At 43.1% G+C, this 22,634-nt stretch overlaps 1 protein-coding gene across 12 annotated transcripts in view; it reads left to right on the top strand.

Moving 5' to 3' along the window:
• Positions 1–22,634, top strand: part of phldb1b (pleckstrin homology-like domain, family B, member 1b) — a 69,081-nt gene that overhangs the window by 6,624 nt on the left and 39,823 nt on the right. For 2 of the 12 annotated variants that reach the window (XM_053873372.1, XM_053873371.1), the window contains exons 1-4: positions 6,917–7,111; positions 8,709–8,804; positions 11,008–11,131; positions 12,099–12,269. In XM_053873372.1, coding sequence (XP_053729347.1) covers positions 7,085–7,111; positions 8,709–8,804; positions 11,008–11,131; positions 12,099–12,269 — 418 coding nt within the window. In that variant the 5' untranslated portion in view covers positions 6,917–7,084. Of the gene's footprint in view, positions 1–2,059; positions 2,185–6,916; positions 7,112–8,708; positions 8,805–11,007; positions 11,132–12,098; positions 12,270–15,362; positions 16,442–22,634 lie in introns of those variants that run through there. The other 10 variants (XM_053873374.1, XM_053873376.1, XM_053873370.1 and 7 more) reach the window with 9 other exon arrangements.

The raw sequence follows: 22,634 nt of genomic DNA, 5'->3' as shown, positions 1-22,634 counted from the left end.
AGTGGGAACACTTGCGCAGCGCAGCAGGAACAACACACCATTTCTTGGAGTGGAAGAATGAGCACCTTGTGTGCTTGTGCTTGGGCGAGGCAAAGTGGACCGGAAAACAGGAGTCAGGATCCACAAAGTGTGTGGGTTTGAGTGTGTGTGAGTGGACATGGAAGTCTGCAGAGTGAGAGGGAGCAGAGCAGCCGCGACCAGACTGTGTGTCAGCACTGTCGGCCATGTGGCTTTCGCTCCATGTGTTTTGACAGCTAGCCTCTGTGTGTGTGCGTGTGCGTGTCAGTGTGCGTAATGTGCAAACTTGTTTAGCTATACTTGGAAATTCTTGGAAACACCTCCTTGAGGGAATCTTTTGATATTTGGGGCTAGTTGTAGGGACCTTTTGCCGGTCGCCACAAGGTTAAGCCTCAATTTAAGGATGAAGACTTCAAAATAACAGTTTAAGTTTAAGGTTCAGAGTCCTGGTAATGGGTAGCCATGTGTTTTGGATGGTTAGGTTTAGAGTAGTAAAGTCAATGAAATGTTCAGACAAAACATAAAAAATAACACGTGTGTGTGTTTGTGTGTGTCCTTGAGCTCCTTCTGAGTTGCTATGATGCATCAATGGATGACAAGTAGAACAGCACTGCCACAGTGCATTGTGAGGTTCCTTGTAGACTTGAGGGAATGGAAAATTTCCTTCTGCAAAACTTCTGTATTTTTCAAATATCATTGAGCAGAGTCAATAGGATAGTACCTATTAGAGTTTTTAAAGAATATTCAACATAATGTGTCCTGCTGCGAGTAGAACGAGGTGGAACTTGAGCTGCCAACAGCCAAGATGTCCTGATCTAGATGGCGATGACTCAGGATCCCTGGAGCTCTTGAACTTGTTGCCCTGTTGTTGTCTATCTCGGTTATAAACATGAGCACTGATAGTGGTACAGATCTTTATCCGACCTCCTCCAGCACTGACCACTACACCGAGGCACCATTCCACATACAAACTTGTTGTTGTCTGAACACTCCATGAGAACAGAGCCAGAACACATTTTATGGTCGCCGGGCGCAGAAAAAAAAGCCTCTGCAAAGTTCCCAGACCGCTGCAACTCACTTGCTACTGATAATAAATCCTTTGTTATGTGAGCTCATTCTGCTGAGAGCGTAATCAGGCCAGCACAGAGGCTCTCTATCTCCCCCCTCTGACCCTCTTCGCCACCCCCACACCTAGCACTGGTGGGTCTTAAAGCCTGCATGCTCCGGGTGTCTGGACACTGATGCCAGTGACACTTGTGACCATGAATAGCAGCAAACTGTGGCAACTTCTCGAAACACGGCTTTTATACATGTATATTCTCAACAATTCATTGAGTGTAATCTTGACTGATGACATCACACTTTGACTGACGGAGAGTTTCCACCTGGAAAATGTGTCTCTTTTGAAGGAGTCTTGAACACAAACACAGACTGTGTTGGCTCGGTAGTTTAATGATTTACAAGGCCATGCATGCTCTACACTGTGTTCCCTGAGGAGTTGCTATGGCAACTAAGGATTTGGCAGCAACAGCAGTCCAGTGGAAGATGGTGATGTCATGATGTTTGGCGGCGCCTCTTCTTCTTCACCTGGAGTAGATCTCCACACTCGTAGGTTCATGATGTTCAAGCTTCGGGGGCAGAGGGTCTCAACTTCAACAGAGGTGCTCAGTCAAAGGTGCGTCCTGTTTCAGCTTGACATAGTAGTCCACTGTACCAGAGCGGGTTCTGGGGGTGGGTTCCTTTTAATCACGACTGACCTTCGGGTGTCTGCTGGACAGAAGACAGTGGGATTAGAGCGTCTTAAATGTCACACAGTGATGTCAGGAAGTGGAGAAAACAGTGTGTGTTGTGTGTCTTCATCTTGGCTCTGTGAGGAAGTGAACAGGAAGTGTTTCCACCAGCTGCGCTGTGTCCTCAGAGTGCATTCAGTCCGTGTAGAAGGTCAACACACACTCACCGTCTGTGAGCATGTCTTCGACTGGTTTCCATGACTCAACGGGGGGATATCCCACGCTGTCCCATGCCACTCCCCTCGCCCTCACTCCACTCCCCTTCTTTCCTCCCTCCTGTTCTCCTGTCACACTTAACCAGCTTCTTCTCTGCCGCATGGACGTATGATGTGGGACTGTTGACAACATAGTGAGGAAAGCTAACTGGCACCATAGGGTGAGTGAACATTTACCTATTTGAACAGCACAAACTGAAAATGAGATGTGATTCTGAAGACATTTGTTGACAGAGTTAAAACAGCATCTCACTGACCATCAAGTACAAATGCTCTGTTCTGTTTAAATGTTCTATAAAATCAACAGACCAGTGACACACACGTCGAAAAACTTTCTCTGCGTGGTGCATGTGTAGACGAATGGATGACAGATGTGTGTACATCAATCTAAGAACAATGCCTGGAAACATGCTGAGATGGATGATAGCAAATAGATGGTTGTATTCAAAACTAATGAAATTCAGCGATGAATGAAATGTGGATGGCAGTGCGATGAAGTTCTCAAACAAGACAGTGGGGCAAATCCCTACTTGTCAGACAAACCAGATGTCAGCTGTCAGTGCTCACATGAAGTTTGACCTGCTCATGGAGACATTTTGGTTCTTTCTATTCCTGAGCTTCCTAACTGAAATAGAGCTGTTACTTCACCTCTGCAATGAGTCACACTCCTGATTCTGTTGTGTTTTTCCTGCGATATATGGCGACACAAACCTGCTCTCCTTCACACTCTCAGAGTCTGGCTTTTAGATGAGTTTCAGCTGTGTCTGAGCTCATGGAGGAAACATGGGCCAGCCAGGAGCTCAGTGTGGCTCTCTGACTGCAGCATGGATGGATGGATGAGCATGCATCACACATTAGTGTTAGCACTCTTTTAATTGTATTGATTTCCAAACAGCAGTGGATCAATAGATGAATTCATGGATCGACGATTGCAGCGATGAATAGACGAGTACGAGCATGAATAGATGGAGAGAATGCTGCTTGATGACAGATGGATGGTGATGGCAGCCTGTGGACTGGTCGGTTGACAGGCTCACATTGACATTCATTGATTTTCTTTAACATATAACTTTTAAACAAATGTTGCTGGGGAGTTTTTCAACCTTCTGAAACCACTTATTTATTTGGCCCCTCAGCTGCGAGCTATAATGAGAACGTGCCACAGTCAGGTGTGAGAGTGTAAGAGTTAAACAACTTTTTTGGCCTCTCGGAATATGCCACCATTTTCCAGTTGCACTCTCCAAACCCATCACGCCCAACACCATGTCTGAGACAGTGATGTGTAAAGTCACAGCCCTAATAATGTCATATTACACAACTAATGATGGATTTCCATCCCAGTGTTTGGGGTCATCTACATTTGGGGAAAGAGAAATTGACAAAACTTGAAACATGAAACTTAAAAGTTAGACTGAATCGCCTTCATCCATGTGCCAGACGTGTCTCCATGTTCAGGCCAGCACACGTCCAAGTCGACTGAGGACACAGTGAGAGATGATCACTCACTTCCTGAGGAGATCCGAGATAAATATGACGCATTCTTCTCATCAGTGATGGAAAGCTTCACACTGTGGTTGAAGCAGAAAAGGGACGTCCTGCTTTTAGTCTAGAATTGTAGAACGTGAGTCAGGTCATGAATGAGACAGACATTGTTGGGGATCAGATCTGCTTGTTAACCCCTGTGTGCTCCTGACCGTGGCCAGGGTGCCTGACAGGAAGTGGCACTGGCCTCAGCTGCGCAGGAAATGTACATTTATATTTAAGTGACACTCAAGAGGAGCCTGTGTTTGTCCTCTTCTTCCTTGGCCTGTCATACACTTGATCGGTTACAGACCTCAGAGAACCTTGAACTTCTACACTCGCTTAAATGCGCAGATAGATGCTTTGTTCTTAGTAAATGCAGCCAAGCTGGTGGCACCAACGGTGACAGAGATCTGTGTTAGATCACACATATGAAGAAGAACGTTTTTGTGCTGGGTGTGTCTTTTTTCCTTGAATGTAGTAAGTTGTGAAAGATTTTTTAAAGAGCTCCATATAATCACATAATGAGGACATGTGGTTTTGTAGTGGGATGAAAATAGAGTCAGACACTGTGGTCTCCATATAATGTGTGTACATATGAACAGTGCGAGTTGCTTTCCAGCATCGCCACGGAAATGCCACACGGAAACCTAATTGTCTCTGTAAAGTATATATATATATATATATAGTAGCAGATTCTGGTCCTCCCTTTTGCCTTTTCCTTTATAGGATTTGTGTTGCATTCATGAGAGGAAAATAAGCCTAACTGAAGGAGTGTCAATAAGCTCAGGAGGAATCAGAGGAGCTTCCCGTCTTGTTGAACACAGAGAGACTAGTGAAGAAATGAGCAGCCTCTGCATAAGTAATAGTCACTGTGTGAGGACACTATGAAAGTGATACAATTGAGCATGACCGAGAGACAAAGGAGTGATCTCCACCATTATATTTCCATTTAGCAGCAGCTCCGACTTCTCTTGGCCCACCCTCCTTCCCACGGACCATGTTTACTGCATTCTGTGACTTCCCTCCAAAAGTAGAATGTCAGTGGGCTGAAGTTCACCGCAGACAGTCGACGCCTCTTCCAATTCTGTCAGCGTTCTCGTAGATTCATTTCCCGTTTCTCTGCTTTAAATACTTTTTTGTAATGGTTGTGACTGCAGTTTTGACTTCACGGTTTGATGATGCATTTACAGATGATGCAATTGACATCCTGAATCATCAAGTTTTCTTTGCAGAGAAGGAAGCCAATGTTTCAAAAATCCCCATGAAAAGGCAGTTCTATGAAAACCAAAACGATCACTGAGGCTTTGTCATAAATGCGGCACCATTTGCTATTGGTTATCGCCACGAGGCGCCGTTCACGCATGTACGGAATTGAACAGAAAGGACCTTCTCCTATCATGGCCCTGTGCCCCACGCTGGTCTTTTCACTCAATGCCTAAGACGAAGTTAACTCTTCCACTGATGTCGATCTACTCCTCTAATCCCATGGCCTCAGGTGACCCATATGGGTGCTCCCAAGATGTCAGAAATGAACTTGAAGTAGTGGTATTTGGATGTCAACACCAAACCTGAGGTTGTGTTCTGGAGCCAGCAGCCATTGAGACTTGGAGCTGATTGATAATCTGCATGATGACATCTGTGGCAGTCGCCGCTGCAGCACGGAGCTCTCGGAACACAGGAGCAGTGGTGGAAAGCTGGGAATACACACTATGTTGAGCGCTTTAATGTCTATAAATCGCTTGTTATCTCATCAGTCTGAGGTGACAAGGCTAATTATACGGCCGCCTGATGCGTTTTCATCATCAGTCTCGATGCTGAGCACTGTTCTCAAAACTAGTTCAGAAGTGATGTCACGTTCCTGTGTTCATTTTTAGCCTGGTGTTCTGGAATCAGTGCAGCATATGTCTGTATAAAATCTATTTTCTTCTTAAATTAGTGGGTGTGGCTCATATTATGGTACTCAGTTGTCAGAAAATTACTGTTTATCACTGACTGCTATTAATCGCTGTCCTTGCAGCAAGAGTTTCTAACCATAAAACTATTTTAACAAGTGATGATCAGGACTCCCTTCGTGCAATCTGAACCAACAGGCTGTTGAATAGCAGGTGGAATGCGTGATGGTCTTCCATCCACCTACATTTTCCTCATTCCATCTGCATCTGCTCCGTATTAGGAGTTGGCATCAAGTCCAGCCTCCCACTTTCTGCCCTCTCTGGCTTTGAAAAATGAAAATAAAATGGACTCTCTCATGTGTGAGGAAGGATCTGTGGTTGCCCTGCTGAACACAATAGCAGCCTTTTGGGGCTGGCCTGGGAGTGAATGAGACAGAGCCACAGCTGAAAGATTGAGGGCTCTTTGTGAACCTCCGATAATCTGAGAGAACCATGCCCAGAGAACCTTGGATGTGGTGGGACTAAGTGGTCTTGTCTTGCTTAAGACGACTGAACTGTCTTGGCCTGTTGCTTTTGTCGACCAAAGTAGCCAGATGTTGCCAGGTGATGTCTAGTCCGGACTGGTTTTTCTTGGATGAAAGCAGATGGCCACAAAGATGATTTGAATTCTTTCTTTGTGCCTCTGGTCTCCAAACGGAACGGACGCTGCTCAGGTTGAAATTTAGTGGACATTGGCAGAAAATATGGTAAACATTGCCCAGTGGCGGGGACTGAAACATTTTCAACCCAAAGAGCGAGTGCCACTGGTCTAGTAGGGAACCAGTCTGTGTCTCATGGACTTGGATAGGACAGTTGACTGGATCCCCAAGGTTCCTTTAGGGAGCTGTTTCAGTGGCATGGTGTATAATGTAGTGTCTTATTTATGGCACCACATGGAAGGAGGCAGACTGCAAATGATATTTTTCACTTGTTCCCAGGGAGGATTGTCATCTGGGACCTTGTAATATCACCGATTGTTTGTGAATCCACTGAGATGAAGATCCCCTTGCGCATGTTCAAAACAATGGTATTCGATTAGAGAGAAGCAAAACACTGAGCGCGGCCTTGGAACAGACCAAGGACACGCTTGACATTGTCCTGGAGGCGCTGCAGCTGGCACTGCCCTTGGCTTGTGGCTATGATATTAACCAGTTTCCTGGGAGTCCAGTGAATTAACCGTCTGTTGTTTGATGAACCTTTTATAGAGATGCTTCTTTTGATGCATAATTCAACTTGTTTAATTCAATAATACACTTCCACACACGCCCACACAACCCACTCTTCTGCTATCTAGTCTGTTTCCTTTCATAATTTTCAATTTTCAATGGACTTTTTCACCCTTTTGATCTGCGGCAGCACACACACACAAGCACACACAAGCACACACACACTCATCGGATGCTGCCAGTGAGGAATTCAGGTCTACTTAAGAGGAGCAAGTAGCGACGGGTCGACCTGCTGAGTGTGTGCGTGTGTGTATGGAAAGCACCGGTAGTTTAAGACAAAGACTTTACTAAGAGAGACTCCCGTTGAAAGCTGACATGGATTTGTGGAGTTCATTTTGAAGTCTAGTCCCACAGAGAGGATCAAGTCTTCTGCTGCAGCCATGCACACTTTGGACTATTGGAGTCAGGTAAAGCCAAAATACAAATCAGTTTATAGAAGACAATGCATGATTAACTTTTTTGGCTATGTTGGTTTCACAAAGCTGCTATTTACAGCAGTTTCTTCGTCATTCGTTCCACCACTGCTCATCAAAGTTCTGTAGATCGCTGCGGATGTGTGTCATAAAGATGTGCTTTGTAGTCTGTAAGCATTTTTATTAGACATTATCTTTGCACTGATAAGGCGCAAGTGTGTCAATGTGTGATGTGAGGTCGAGGTTTGTGAGCACTGTAGCACCACAGAGTGAAGAGGAAAACATCCATCTAGGTTAAACAAGGATTCCAGCTGCCTGTCCATCACTGCCTGATTATCCTATTTCAGTCCGGCAAGCAAGATCATGTCAGTGAAGCAACCTTACTCATGCTTCCATCTTACATTTCACTTTGGAAGTCTCTATATCAGAAACACCATGGATAATGTGCTGAGCTGCTGGAGCGATACACCAAGCTGTCAGCGCTACATTCATGCTCATATCCATGAACAAGTACAAACTTATTTGTAAATCAAACAAAGCAAAACAAGAAAGCAACATGTATACGAATGTAATGGTGGTGCAGCAGCAACTGATCGGAAACGAAACCCACTGAAGTGGTCAACAGTTAGGACAGGACAAGGCAGCAGTAAACCACTGCAACAAGAAATCTAAAGTGCAGCAGCAAGTGCAAGGAGCTTTTTTGTGAGGTTACATTGGAATGGATGTTCAAATCCAAAGATTTTAGATCAGGAGGCGCCACCTGTTGGGCTCTGAAAATGAGGACGCCGTTTCAAGGTGGATTGTCCTCCACTGACAATTTTTTTTTTGTCACCCTCATCTCCCCTTGACTCTAACACCGTGATCCAGTAGTGTATTTGGTGCCACAAAATCAGCAGCACCAATTATTATACTTCACCGGTCAATAATAAATTCTAGCTAAATGTTTATCATTTTAAAGACTCCCTTTGGTGTAAGTGTTCAGATGGTGGACCATTCCTCCAATACCTCACATTGATTGTCCTGGATAATAGACTACTTTACTGTCTGGGATGGATAACAATAACTTGTGACCCAGATTTGCAGGTCATAAGGTCATAAGGTCGGCCTGGAGGTGTCCCCACAACATCATGTGCAAGAGGCTTCTTATGTTTTTTGTTACACTAACCCTGGTAGTGTAACAAGTTTTGCTCATCTTCACAAAATTCTAAACATTTTAAAGAATGAATAATAAATAATAAATTTGTGTTTTGGATCAGAGGCAAAATAATTTTCTTGCATTGGTGTAGTATTTCCTCACTTTTGTTCTTGAATCGGTATCTGTGTGTGTGTGTGATTTACAGTGATCTTTGATAAATCTGTGCCTATAAACTATTTGTGTCAGCGTTTAAGTCCCTGACTTCCTTAGTCTCAACAAGCTTGTGGTAAATTCCTTTGCCATCTGTTAGGTAGCATGTGAGCATGTGTTTGCAGGCTATCGCACCTTGACTTATCAGAGAAGACAGGATGTGGCAGTGTGCACCAACACATACCCATTTGGCAATAATTGCAGAGGACAAAGCAGCGCTGACACTTCCATCCCTTGTTCCTGCAGGACCTTCATGTGTCTCAGGGAGACAGCTCGCTGGACATGGACCATCTAAACAGGAACATAACTGAAAGTGGCCGGCAGACCCACCAGGTTTTGCAGGTGAGTGTGAGCATTGTGCGAGCATAGAGGAATGAACCTGCTCTTTGTTTATAACTTGGCATCATCTGATGTTTCCATGAATACTGCTTCTTCCCGGACAAACAAAGAGTCCTGTCTTCAGGGATGATAGCTCTGATTTTAGCTGCCAATGAGCAGAACAGATGAGATCAGCAGAGTAGGCACCTCAACGTGTTGCTGCCTCAAGCAAAGCATTAAACTCACTGCATATCCCGTTTCTCTCCTGCTTGGTGGGACAATCCTCTCAGGAGTTGCAGCTGATGGATGTGCTTCTCTGGAACAGACAGTGTAAAACCTTTCACAACTGTTGACAGTAGCACTGCAGTTCAATGTCACTCAGCTTCACATAATTTAGTTTGTTCTCTGGTGTCAATACTCAGATGTCAACACTGAACCACAGGACTCCATGGTGCCTCCAGAAAGTGTCATTCGTTGGCCGGTGTGGCTTGGCAAATAGACCGGTCAACAGTCTACTTCTTCATTGTTCTTCTCATTCAGGTTGATAGGCACTGGAGCTGAAACCTGTTTTGGATCGGTCACAACTGAGTTATGGTGATGTAGTTGTGTCAGATTTTCCCCCAGTCAGTCACATTTATCAGCATAAACAAAGATGTTTTTAATGACTGTCTGATACTCGGTTCCATTTACGTTTCAGTTATAAATGTGGAAACGTGTGATAAGGATAAACGTTCCTACAGTGTGCCACAGAGGAGCAGCAGAGAGCTTCTCCACACCACCCCGCTGACACACACTCCCAGTAACCCACTGCCTTTCTCATCAATCCTCTTAGTCTTCTTGACCCCGGGCCTTCGCCAGCTCCGTCACAATCACATAATCTTATTAGAGCACACAAACTAGCCAGAGGCTGAGTCAATGCTCGTCTACAGGTTGACCAACAAAAGTGGGACGGAGCCCAGTAGACCCAGTGGGGGTTCGAATTCCACTCCGCTCCCATTACAGCTCATTGACCAAATCAGTTGGCCCTGCGTTTTTCTGGGACATTTCAGAATATAAGTCTCACTCTAAGTTCTTTCCTGGAGAGTGTGTCAAGTTATGAGTGACTGTTTATGTGTGTCGATGAGTCACAGGTGGGCAAGGGAAGCTATAGTTAGAATGGTCGGTCAACATTTGTTGTAGTGCTAGATATATGTATGGAATCCACCATGTTGGCTAGTTAATTGTAAAACACTTCGCTGACTGGTTGGCAGCTGCAGTTAAGTAGTTAGGTTAGTTGAGTCTAATGTAGGTGAGTCAGTTATTTGTTGGTAGGTCAGCTGATTGGTAGGTTGGAGGGTAGGTCAGCAGATGGACAAGCGTTAAATGCATCCAGTCGACTGGGATGATGAATGCATGACAAGGCAGCTCAGTGGTTCGGTGGATGTCTGCCAGTGAGACGGCTGGTGGACAGATCAGTTTGTATGTCCACCGACCGGGTAGACTGTGGCTGCATCTGGCTTTAAAATGAAAGAGGTGAACATCCATTATTCACAAGCTTAAAAACCAGCACAGTGAGGAGCGTGTCTGCTGCTGAGTATATCACTATATGTTCCTCTGCATGCGCAGCAGCAGCAGCAAGAGTGGGGGCTGGGGACAGGAAAATGAATTCATCTGCACTTAAAACAGCTCATCAGAGTTATCTTCTCGAACACCCTCCAGGATGCTCATGTCTCTTAATTGGGGAGCTCTGTTTCCATAGCAACATCTCCATCCCCCGCTTTCTGCTCCGAGAGCACATGGTGGTGCTGCAGCCTCAGTTAAGACAGGCAGGTGTCCTGACTGTGTCTGTAAACAGAAGATAGGAGTCTGTGTCACGAGGATGCACTCCAGCTAATAGACAGGATGTGCTTCTGACCCACATTCCACTGACTGAGAGCAATGAAGGGCCACAACTGCCTGAGCATGTGACCTTTGTAGGCGGTAGGTATAAACTCAAAACAAGCCCTTGTGTGATAAATATGCTTGGGTGTTTTAGCTGTGTTAAATGCCTCTTGAGAAAGCAGGCTGGCAAAGTCCTTTCACTTGCTGTTAGAATGTGTCATAGGAAAGCTGAGATAACTTTATGAATTGGTGCAATAGCTGTGCTAAAGCACACAACATTAAGATAAAAACATGATCTTTATTTGAGAGTAAACTATCTCCTACATGTCATTGTTTTAAATTAAATATACATCTTCAATCTCTGCAGGGAACTCCGCTGGATCTGATCGAAACTGGCCAAGGCCTGAAGTTCCAGGCTGAACGGCCACATCTGGTCAGCCTCGGCAGCGGACGCCTGAGCATCGCCATCACGCTGCTTCCCCTGGCTGAGGGTGAGAGCCCGCACACGGACACACACGCTCAAGCTCATGGGTTTTAATGAATCTTTTCCTTAAAAAAACATCCAATAAATCACACCTGATTAAAGAAACTCACAGTCAAACGCCATCATTTAAACAACTTTACATTTCCATTAATTTATCTGCAACACTAAAGAAAGTGTCATGAGTACATTTTTCCTGAAAGAATTTTCTTCTACATGAGGAAATAAATGAAGAAAAAACGCACACTTACAAAATACATTTGAAATGAGTGATGCAATGTGCATTTTGCCACCCAGCTTCACCTAAAAATCCAGGCCTCATTCTGTACTGGTTGCCAATCCATCACACACACAAACATGGGAGAATTAATTCAAGGTCCCAGTGAAGACCGATTCAAACTGTGTGTAGAAGAAGAAGTGAAACGCACACTGTAGAATCAAGGCCTGGGAGATCTAGCTTTTGATGAAGTCTACAAAGCCATGTGTGCTAACAACTGTTTCTACTTGTGTTTGAGCTGGTTGGTGATTGTAGTGTTTGACCGTCATCCTTCTTCTGATTCTCATTTTATTTACTTTGGTTGTCAACAGGACAAACACATGTCACATGACATAGGTTGCCCTCTACTTTGGTTTGGAAGTTGTTGTTTTTTTTACCAGCTGACTGAAGGTCAACACTTCTGAAGGGCTGTTTTTATCATAGACAAAGATCAGGGTAGATGATCCAGGAGGAAGCAGACTTTCTGCAGCAACCCTGGCAGGAAATGCCAAAACAGTCATTCTTGTCTTGATAAACAGCATCTACACCTCCATAGCTCCTCAATGATGGGCTTAGGTCCTTCCTCTCATCGGACACCTTGGCCTTTGAGATGACCTTCTGGCCTTCATCTGATTCAATGTTCAACATCGCTAAATGTATTGATACCGGTCTCGCTCATCTCTGTAGCTCATACGCATCCTATCCTAAATAACTGTCTCAGGTCGGACCACTGTGGGCCATGGATCAGCTGACATCACCATCCAGGGGCCGGGGGTCGCAGCCCAGCACTGCTACATAGAGAACAGGTCAGGGGTCATCACCCTGCACCCGTGTGGTAACCAGTGTGCAGTCGACGGTCTCCAAGTAACACAGCCAGTGCGTCTGTCACAAGGTAAGGCTCAGCATTCGATGCTGTTTTGCCAGCACAGGCACTCTCTCCCCTATGGCTTGTTTTTATTGCCATCAACCGAATGCGGAGTTGAAAGAGAAGCTGCATGAAAGCCTGAAGTTGTGTTTGATAAAGTGCCCACTCAGGGATTTTAAATAGCTGGAAGCACCGCCGGGGCTTCTGCCGCTAATGAGCTTCATTCTTCCCCGAGAGAAAACAGAATCATTTTGTAGTTTCTTTCACAGCCCCCAGTGAAGAGTGGAAAGTGTTGATCTTGAGGATTAAACTTCAAATTTATTGAACTTCCTGGAGATAGTCGCTGTGTGTAGTTAATAGAAAAATAGAACGCAACAGAAGAGTGAGAGTTTGTTCCTTTCTCCACATGGCCTGGGTTCTCTCCCATGATCCTCCTTGTGTGATGGTCATGCCCCTTGACTTAGTTCTGAGTCTCTAAGTCAGAAAGTACTCGTAAGGAAACCTATTTTAAGTGTTAGACCCTAAATTCTGACCCTAAATTCGAGGTCACTGGTGATACATTCAAGATCCTGATGTAAAGCTTTAACTTTATTTTGCAGTCTTTGCTCCTTTTGTAACCTGTCGTCAATGTATTGTTTTATATGTATAGCTAAACCCCTAGGACTAGAGCGCACGTGCTTGACATATTGTTTTTATATTTGTCCTTTTTAGTATTTCAAATATCTTTGAAAGCAATGAGCTCAATGGGACAGGAGGTGACAGCAGTGTCACTGAAGCAAAGGCAGACACAGGCTGGGGTGTCATTAATCATGAGACTGTAACTTGTATTATTATTATTAGTGCTTTTAAATTGCAAAAACAACCACTGAAATATTAATTAAGATGTCACATTCTCAGTGACAGAAACATTTACGCAATTGTTACTTAATACGCTTGAGCTCAATTGAACAGCCAAAAAATGAAAGTCTAAATAAACAAAAGCTAGACAACCCAAAGTATTAGGTGCGATACTAGCACCCAATACCCACCTAAATAGTTGCCATATCTTGGCTACATTTCATGCCAAGAAAACATCCGCATAGAACTGAGAGACAAGACAATTTAACTGTTTTGTTCCGCCAGGGTGGAACACGTGCTGTTAGATCCTTCAGTGAATGTAACAATGCCATTATAAACAGTTTGATCCTTTAAATCTGGAAATCCTGAATTAAAAATAAGTGGTGCCACATGATTCTATTCTGAGGAGCCTGTGGTGACTGAAAGCAGCCAGACTTGTGTTTTGTAACAACAGAAAGGATACAGCAGTTCGGTCATGGAAATTTTCAGGTTTTACATCACCAGTCTGGGAATGGTTGTGAGTGTGTGTATAGATTATTCATCATTAGTCACTGGGCGTGTGGACTTCCCTCTGTGCTGATGTCGATCACTGCCTCTGCGCTCCTTCAACAATCCACTCATCAACCTCACAACTCTTCCTGGATCCTCTTTGAACCCAAACCTATCTATGACCGACCTTTTTACTTTAGCAAGGCTGATGAAGTAAGACTGGGATGTTTTGTTCAGCCCAGCTGCAGATGTGTCTCTCTCCTGTCTAGCAGCTGTCTAGGTTGGAGAGTGTGTGTGAGGGTGACTCAAGTTTACTGACACTATCATGGCAGTGTTGAGACGTCTATGAATACTGAACACTGAACAATAAGAACGAGAACTTGAAGATACTCAGGTTGACAGAAACAACAACGTTCGGGTCGCCATCCTACAGAAAGCCATCATAAAAATAGTAGTATATAGTAAGTATAGTATTGTATAGTATAGTATGGTATAGTATGGTATAGTATAGTATAGTATAGTATAGTATACTATAGTATAGTATAGTATAGTATAGTATGGTATAGTATGGTATAGTAAAATATAGTACAGTGTAGTATTGTATACCTAATATAAGATGTAGTACAGTATTCCATTGTATAGTATAGTATAGTATAGTATAGTTGAACACAGCACAACACAGTCTATATTGTACAGTATAGTATAGTATAGTATAGTATAGTATAGTATAGTATAGTATGGTATAGTAAAATATAGTACAGTGTAGTATTGTATATCTAATATAAGATGTAGTACAGTATTCCATAGTATAGTATAGTATAGTATAGTATAGTATAGTATAGTATAGTATAGTTGAGCACAGCACAACACAGTCTATATTGTACAGTATAGTATAGTATAATATAGTATAGTATAGTATAGTATAGTATAGTATAGTATAGTATAGTATTGTATAGTATTGTATTGTATATCTAATATAAGATGTAGTACAGTATTCCATTGTATAGTATAGTATAGTATAGTATAGTATAGTTGAGCACAGCACAACACAGTCTATATTGTATAGTATAGTATAGTATAGTATAGTATAGTATGGTATAGTAAAATATAGTACAGCATCGTATTGTATATCTAATATAAGATGTAGTACAGTATTCCATAGTATAGTATAGTATAGTATAGTATAGTAAAATATAGTACAGCGTAGTATTGTATATCTAATATAAGATGTAGTACAGTATTCCATTGTTTAGTATGGTATAGTATAGTATAGTTGAGCACAGCACAACACAGTCTATATTGTACAGTATAGTATAGTATAGTAAAATATAGTACAGCGTAGTATTGTATACCTAATATAAGATGTAGTACAGTATTCCATTGTTTAGTATAGTATAGTATAGTATAGTTGAATACAGCACAACACTGTCTATATTGTACATATACAGTATTCCATTATATAGTATAGTATAGTATAGTATAGTATAGTATAGTATAGTTGAGCACAGCACAACACAGTCTATATTGTATAGTATAGTATAGTAAAGTATAGTATAGTATAGTATAGTATGGTATAGTAAAATATAGTACAGCATCGTATTGTATATCTAATATAAGATGTAGTACAGTATTCCATAGTATAGTATAGTATAGTATAGTATAGTATAGTAAAATATAGTACAGCGTAGTATTGTATATCTAATATAAGATATAGTACAGTATTCCATTGTTTAGTATAGTATAGTATAGTATAGTTGAGCACAGCACAACACAGTCTATATTGTATAGTATAGTATAGTATAGTATAGTATAGTAAAATATAGTACAGCATAGTATTGTATATCTAATATAAGAGGTAGTACAGTATTCCATAGTATAGTATAGTATAGTTTAGTATAGTATAGTATAACAAGTACAATTTAGTACAGTACAGTATTGTATAGTATAGAAAAATATAGTACAATGTGGTATTGTATTGTAGATCTAATCTAATCTATAGTACAGTATTCCATAGTATCGTATAGTGTAGTCTAGTATAGTATAGTAGAGCACAGTACAGTATTGTACAGTGTAGTTTAGTGAAGTATAATTTAGTACAGTAGTATAGTATAGCACAGCATAGTTCCGTATAGTATAGTGTCATATAATTCTGGACAGTATTGATAATATACTGTACTGCACTACAGTACAGTGCAAGACATTACAGTACAGTGTAGATTGAAATAATATAGTATATTATAGCACCATATCTTATAATATAGTGTTGTATAAAATGTAATTTTGTGTAACTGAGTGTCTTGATATGCACACTTGTGAACAAGAAGCTTTGCAAGGCTCCTTCAGTGTCATTTGAATCCATGAGCCTTTGTAGTAATTGCAGCCTATTCAGACTATTGATCGATCGTTCTTTTGACTGGAGATGTAGCTCCTCCCCCGCGGCGGGACACCCCCCCGCCCTCCTCCTCCCCTGTCTCCCTCCCCCTGTCCTGACTCAGGATCTCCTCCCTGCCTGCTCCTCCTCTCCTTCAACGCTGACTGCGTGTGAGAACCAGCTGTTCGTGTGAGGAGCACCATGAGAAAGCATCTTCACTTCATCAGCACCTCCGACTGTGGACTATGATGGAAACTAAGCAACGCTCCGCACCAGGATTGAAGACTGACGGATTTTGACCCCAGTGGACAGTTAGCAGCCGACAAACTCCCAGACTCCACTCAAGGCTTTAATAATTATCATAACAAAAGGGAGTCGACACAAAACGCCACCCATAAACGCTGCTGTTGTTCTTCTCCAAGAAACTGACAAACACGTGGTTTGTTTTAAAGGAGCAGAGTCATGAAAACAACGCAGGGAACTTTCATTTATTGGAGTTAACGTAAGTTGTACTTCATCATTACTCATCTCTTTAAAACATCCCGACACGATTGAAACAATTTCATTCTGCTTTGCTGGAAGTTTTAACGATGAACCGGTGTGAACTACGCTCGCCTTCCTCACTCCATTCAAAGTGTAAACACTGGGGAGCGCACACTCTGTTCAGTATTGCTCGGTGTTCCTACCATACTGTTTAATTCACATTAAAATGACTTTAGTGACAGTTTTTGGTGCGTGGCTGGTGAATTTGAATGCTATTTTAACGGTGACCGAAGGTGCTAGAAAGTATGTTTTGACGCGTTCACTCTCTGAAGTTACTGATGCTGAAGATTTGCTGGAAGAAGAGTTCAAGTTGACAGTGTTGAATGTTTTGAAGGAAGTTTGGTGTGCACCGCGGTGTGTTGACACCTGCTGGAGCCTTGCTTTCTCTGGTCACTGGGTCCTTTCGTTTCCAACTTCCCCTGCCTGAATGCGAGTTCTGTTTTTAGACCACAAGTCTGCCAGACCTGTCATCCATCCTGGCATGAACAGACCCCACTGGCAGTGTCTACTGTTACGCTGCTATTCCTGGTTTCCAATGTGACCTAACCACCAGGCCTTCCTGGTAACCGGGAGAGACCGGAGTTTTCCTTTTAGGTTTTTTTTTTCCCTCTCTGCAGATCAGGATGCACAGTTCTGATCAGTCAGGTTGGACCCAGTGGGTTGCACATCCGGGACACAGAGGCAACTTAAGCCTGGCTTCGAGTGTGGCCATCTTCTCTGTGAAATGACACCTTCCTCCTCACTGTCACCCCTGACCCCATGTTTAGAAAGTATGTGGCACACTTGTTTGGCCTGAGTTAGAATCACAGTTATGATCCAACTCTGATTAGAAATGTCCACTCTGACACCAGTTATGATCTTTTGTAATATTTATTTTCATGGATGGACCACGATACATTTGAACAACTACTTTCAGTAGACTGCTCTAGTCAGATTTATGGGTGTGAACTTTGAACTCAGATGAATCTAGTTGTCCATGCTGGCACTGCTAGGCATTGCAGCAAAGTGTTGTCTTTCTCTGGCGTCCTGCACTTCAAATCTTCTGCAGCTAATCACTAGCAAGCTCTAAACACTGCACAGCAGGGAGAGACAAGCAGACACCAGCGTGACGGAGCAGCGCCTTCTTTTATCATCATTCAGTGATCAAACTTCTCACGTCGAAATGTGGAATCAGATGTTTGTCTGATCGGAGTGTGCGCCCAGCCATGTGACATTTCAGATTAATAACACCATCATGTGGGGCTGCTGACCGAATCAGTAGACAGTGTATATTTCTATGCGTCAAGGCTGAAGCGTCCCCTTAACCTATACAGAAGTGTGAAAGTACAAAGTTCATCCATTTCTGAATGGCTTAATTTTAATATAACCCTACCAGGTATTTGGTATTCAGTTATGTTCTACTTGTTTTGTTTGTTTACAGATTGTCATGAGTCAACAGGATGAGTGTGCTCATGGAACCCACTCGAAGGCTCATGAGAGTTTAACTTATGTCTATCAGGAGTTAGTGTGTGGTCATGTGGTTTCAGCTTCCCTCCAAAAATGCAATGGTGATTGATATTTTGGATGCATTGAATCTGTAACAGAATCGCAGGCACTACAGCCATCTTTGTAGTTGTTATTGCACTTCCCACGTGAAAATGCACAGTTTGTGAGAGCCATCAACAAGTACACAAAATTGCCCCTTTAATATTTTTGATGCTTGGAGGGCATTTGCTGAGGGATTTTATACAAGTGGAAAATAGAGATTGGCCTGCAGTGAATTAGAGTCGAAAAACCTATAATGTTGCATGAGTGAAAAACAAAGGTGCTTCTCTTGCCCTGTGTGTGCTTCCTCAAATTTAGTGGGGTTGCAGGAACCACCAGTTTTTCTGAGGGTAAAGCGGACAAGGTGCCGACATCATTAAATAAATATCTTAAACATCACCATGTGTGTCCATTCAGGATATGGAAACTGTGTTGTCTAGTTTGTTACAAGAGCAACTGAAAGCAAATGAGACTTGATGCCGCTTCTCTCTATGTCTGTCTTGGATTATTGGCTGACAAGTAGTTAAATGTCAACTCATAAATGTGAATAGCAGGGTGCGGAAGTAATTCAATAATGTGATCTGTGCCAGCTCTGAAGTGTGACTCTTTTCCTTATTCTATGCTGACTCTTTGTTTCGTCATCTGAATTTCACCCTTCATCTTCACTGCATGTGGGCGAAACATTCAGGAGGCAGGATCAGACAGGAAAGGCTTGTTTCCAGAGCATCTCATGGGTTTCATGCGTGTGTGTGTGTGTGTACTTTGTCGCTCCTCTGTGCACAATTGTTACATCACTCTGACGATCTTGCCTTGTTTTTTTGGGGATTCCTTGTATAAGCTTGGAGACTGCACAGTTTTTCTAACTTGCTTGGATGTTCCCTCACGTCAGTTTGTTTTGGTTGAAATTGATCAGCCATTTGCGTTAAAGGATCATCAAGAAAGCTGCGATGTTCCACAGTACCTGGGCTCCACATCAGGGCATTAATAAACAAGCAGACGTGTGTCACGCTACGTGCTGGAAGCTGAGTGCTCAGTTAACAGCACATCCACAAGGAGGACACTTGTAGATAAAGGAACTGGTCCTCAGGTCTGCACCATCTGCCCCCGGAGCTTGTTTAACAAGTCTCTTTAGTTCCTCTGACAAAAGGAGGGCAGAAGGTGGTGGGGGATGTGAGGAACATCTGTTCAGACACACAGTGACCAAACACATTATTGTCGTGAGTGTCCACGAGAGACCATACATCTGGTCGCTGGGTGGGATGCAGCCGGGTCTTTTTAAGGGCCAGTTACTGGCGCCTCTAATATTCCAGACATGACCCCTGGCTAGGCCTCAGTGGAGCTACTCATTCGTCTGGTGAAAAGCTTGTTTTTCAAAACAAGTTGGCACATCACCTATCATATCCATCAGGTTGAAAAACAATAATTTAACAAAAGAAACTCATTGTGGGGATGTGCGGGCGGGATTATGGTTTTTGCTTTCAAAGGCAAAAGACTACTGTGAATGGCCTCTAGAAGCTTCACAATCTTTACTTTTAAAGTCTCGACCTCACGAAAAGGTCAACTGAAGCTTTCAGCTCATTATGAAGACTTGACTTCTTGGAACCGATGAAATAAGGAGTTAAAGGAAGTGAGAATCTATTCTAAACTTGGTCCAAAGAAAGTTCTTTTAGATTTAAAAAAATGAAGTGTACATGATGCGCGGTACATAATAAATATTCCCCAATCACATTTCCCTCATGGACACGATAAAATTCTGGAATGTTTTTTTGGTAATGTTACGTGAGAAGAGACTGTCCTGTAATCCCCATCTGTATCAGTCAGTGTCTCTCTCTGGCGTGCGATTTGTCTAAACAAGAGATTCCATCTTCACAGTCATTTTGTCCAATCTTCTGTTTGTTCCGACAGTTATTCCCACTGATGGGAATCCAGGCTTTGACCTCTCCTCCTCCTCTTCCTCTGTCGGTTTTCCAGACCAGCCTTCCTCTGGTATGCAAGACTGCGTCTGATGGCTTCTGCATCAGAACCCAGTCGGTGATTAACTGGTGGGTCTGACTCTCTGACCTTTGCTTCGTCTGGAGAACTGCTGTGATCCCTGGCAACTGCCAGCCTTAGTGATGGGCATGTCTTTGTCATGGCGCCCAGTGCCACCTCAGTGGCGCCTGTTCATGCTCCTGTGGGCTCAGGATGTATATCTGAAATTGATGCAGTGAAAGCGTCATAGAAAAGAAGTATGAAACTATGGCAGAAGAATCAGGGTGAGGAAGACTTCTAGATCCTGCTTGATAAAATTCTGAGCATCTGACGGGGAAATATCTTGTGACAGCAGTCATGAGCTGATCATGAGCTTCTAAATAAGACCTTCTCTTTCAATACCAAACTCATAACCAGCATTGATCTTTTGAAAATGATCAAAGCGTGGTGCTAAATCCTCTCTTCTCTAATAGCAGGGTCCATGTCCTGGACTCCCTGTGGTGTCCCTGGACTAATCTTCGAGGAAATTTTCCTGAGGCGATGCTGACGCACTGGAAAGTGTGTGCTTGAGAGAAGCAAACAGCTGAACAGTGATTCAAGTAAATATTGGGCTTTCAGCGAACCACAGCCCTTAACCATTAATTGTGTTAATGTCACAGATCCCTGGAGGCTTGCCGTGACATTTACACTGATTTGCCTAAGTGTTCCCGCTGGAATACACGCCAGGGTGTTGTAGTCATTAGTCTTGTCAGTGGGGCTGTAAAAGAAATGGTTTTACCACTAATACGCCTCATCTTTTCCTTTCTCCTGCTTTCCAGTCACATTCTTCTGAGCTAGTCTTCCCTCTCTTAATGTGAATGCTCAGTTTGTCGGTAGCTTTGTGAGTATGAACTAACAACAAAGACACTTGCTTGATAACACAACAAAACTGACATTCCAACACAGTGGTAGTGCCCCTACCTCAGTAATGCAGCAACTCTACACTGTTTTACGCTTTGTGTGTGATGCATCAGTTTGCAAGCCAGTGGCAGGTTGAGATGTTTAAGTACTGCAACTTCACATTGTGAGCTTCTGCAGTTTCTTTGCCTACAGTGCAGACAGTCTCATGAGGGGTCCAAAAGTGGAACTCTTGGTGTAAGGGCCAGGGCTGTGTGTTTCTCATGTTTTTGGGGAATTATAAACCAATGTGTGGTCACCTACTTCGATCCCCAACACAGTGTTAGCAGTAGTTGATTCTGGTTGTCTGGTGCTTGCTGTGTCTTATCTGTTGAGTGCGTGCTTCTCAAATATTACTGTATGTTCACAGCACGTCTGTGTTTGCAATGGCCCTCTGCTGCTTATTATGAGCTCAAGAGCTGTTGCTAAATGAGCGCTACACTCCTGTCTGTTTTGTGAAGTGACGACTTTTCCAGACATCTGAAGAGCTGAGACGTTTTTAAAAAGTTGTGGTTCAGCTGTACAGACGGAGAAATGGAACCAGGTTTCCACATTAACCAGTGACTGACAACGCAGGATGAAAGGCCAATCCCACATCGAACTTGGTGCAACTAACTCTGTCTCTGAGGACACTCAGATATCTCCATGAGGACCTGAATATTTTGCCTCTGTCTTCTGTCCCCTTAAAGAACCTTCAACCACAGCATCTACCTTAACTTTCAAATCAAACCTGAGTCACAAGTAGATGACAGGTCTGGCTTACCGGCTCAAATACGGCACAGCCTTGACAGAGTTGCTCTTGAGCTGATGTCCTTGTGAAAAAGTGTTTGCTCTTCTTACCTGCTGTATTTGTGAAGGGCAATTATAGAGTTTCTTGATGATGAAGCGCATTGTGAAATAGGATTTCCTTGTTCCCGGTAGGTACAGTACGAGCTGGAAAGCTGCTGCTCTTGCAGTAACATTGAGAAGCCACTCAATGTAATGAAGCCAGGGGCTTAGATGAATTGTTCCTGTAGTGCTGATGGAGACAGAGTCAAAGGAATCAATCTAACTAATTGAATGAGCTGGACATACGCTGGCCTGGTTGCACCGTAAACCTCCACCTCATCGTTCTCCACCACTTTCGAATGTGACTCGCCGTGTAATGTAATTATCAAAATGACAATGTGTCATATTTCTGTGGTGGAAAGTGTTGGAAGAGGAGCTGCTGATTGAACACATTCTGTTTTGTACCGCAGTCTTTTCTTGCTGAGCTCAGCAGCCTCAGATGAAACTAATCATGAGATGTTTCGTGAACCACTGCTGCTCAGAGGGATATAGCCCCGTGTTCCGTGCACTGAAAGGGAAAGGAAAATGATGTGGTGCTGTCTTTAGATGATGGTCAGATGGAAAAAAACGGGAAAATGTGAAGCCGCGTCACATCACATCTTCCTTGCTGCATGTCAGATGTTTGTCGTGTGGACGTGTGGTTTTGATTCATTTCACATTTCCACTGTCAGAAGTTTGCCGGGTAGCTAAACTGAATGTAGCCCTGATTCAGTTTGACACCCCTGACTCTGTGTTATGGAGTAAGTCCTTCATCATTATGATAATAATTTTCTTTATTATTCATTTCTATCGCCTCTGAAACCTGGATGAGGTTGGGAGAGCGAGGAACAATGTGATGTCACATTGGGATTGTTTGTATGCCTCCGCTTGTGTTTAGGAGAATTTGCATTGAG

Source organism: Synchiropus splendidus, chromosome 8, assembly GCF_027744825.2.
Source record: "Synchiropus splendidus isolate RoL2022-P1 chromosome 8, RoL_Sspl_1.0, whole genome shotgun sequence".
NCBI classification, from domain to species: Eukaryota; Metazoa; Chordata; class Actinopteri; order Syngnathiformes; family Callionymidae; genus Synchiropus; species Synchiropus splendidus.
This window is presented reverse-complemented; position numbering and strand designations above follow the sequence as displayed.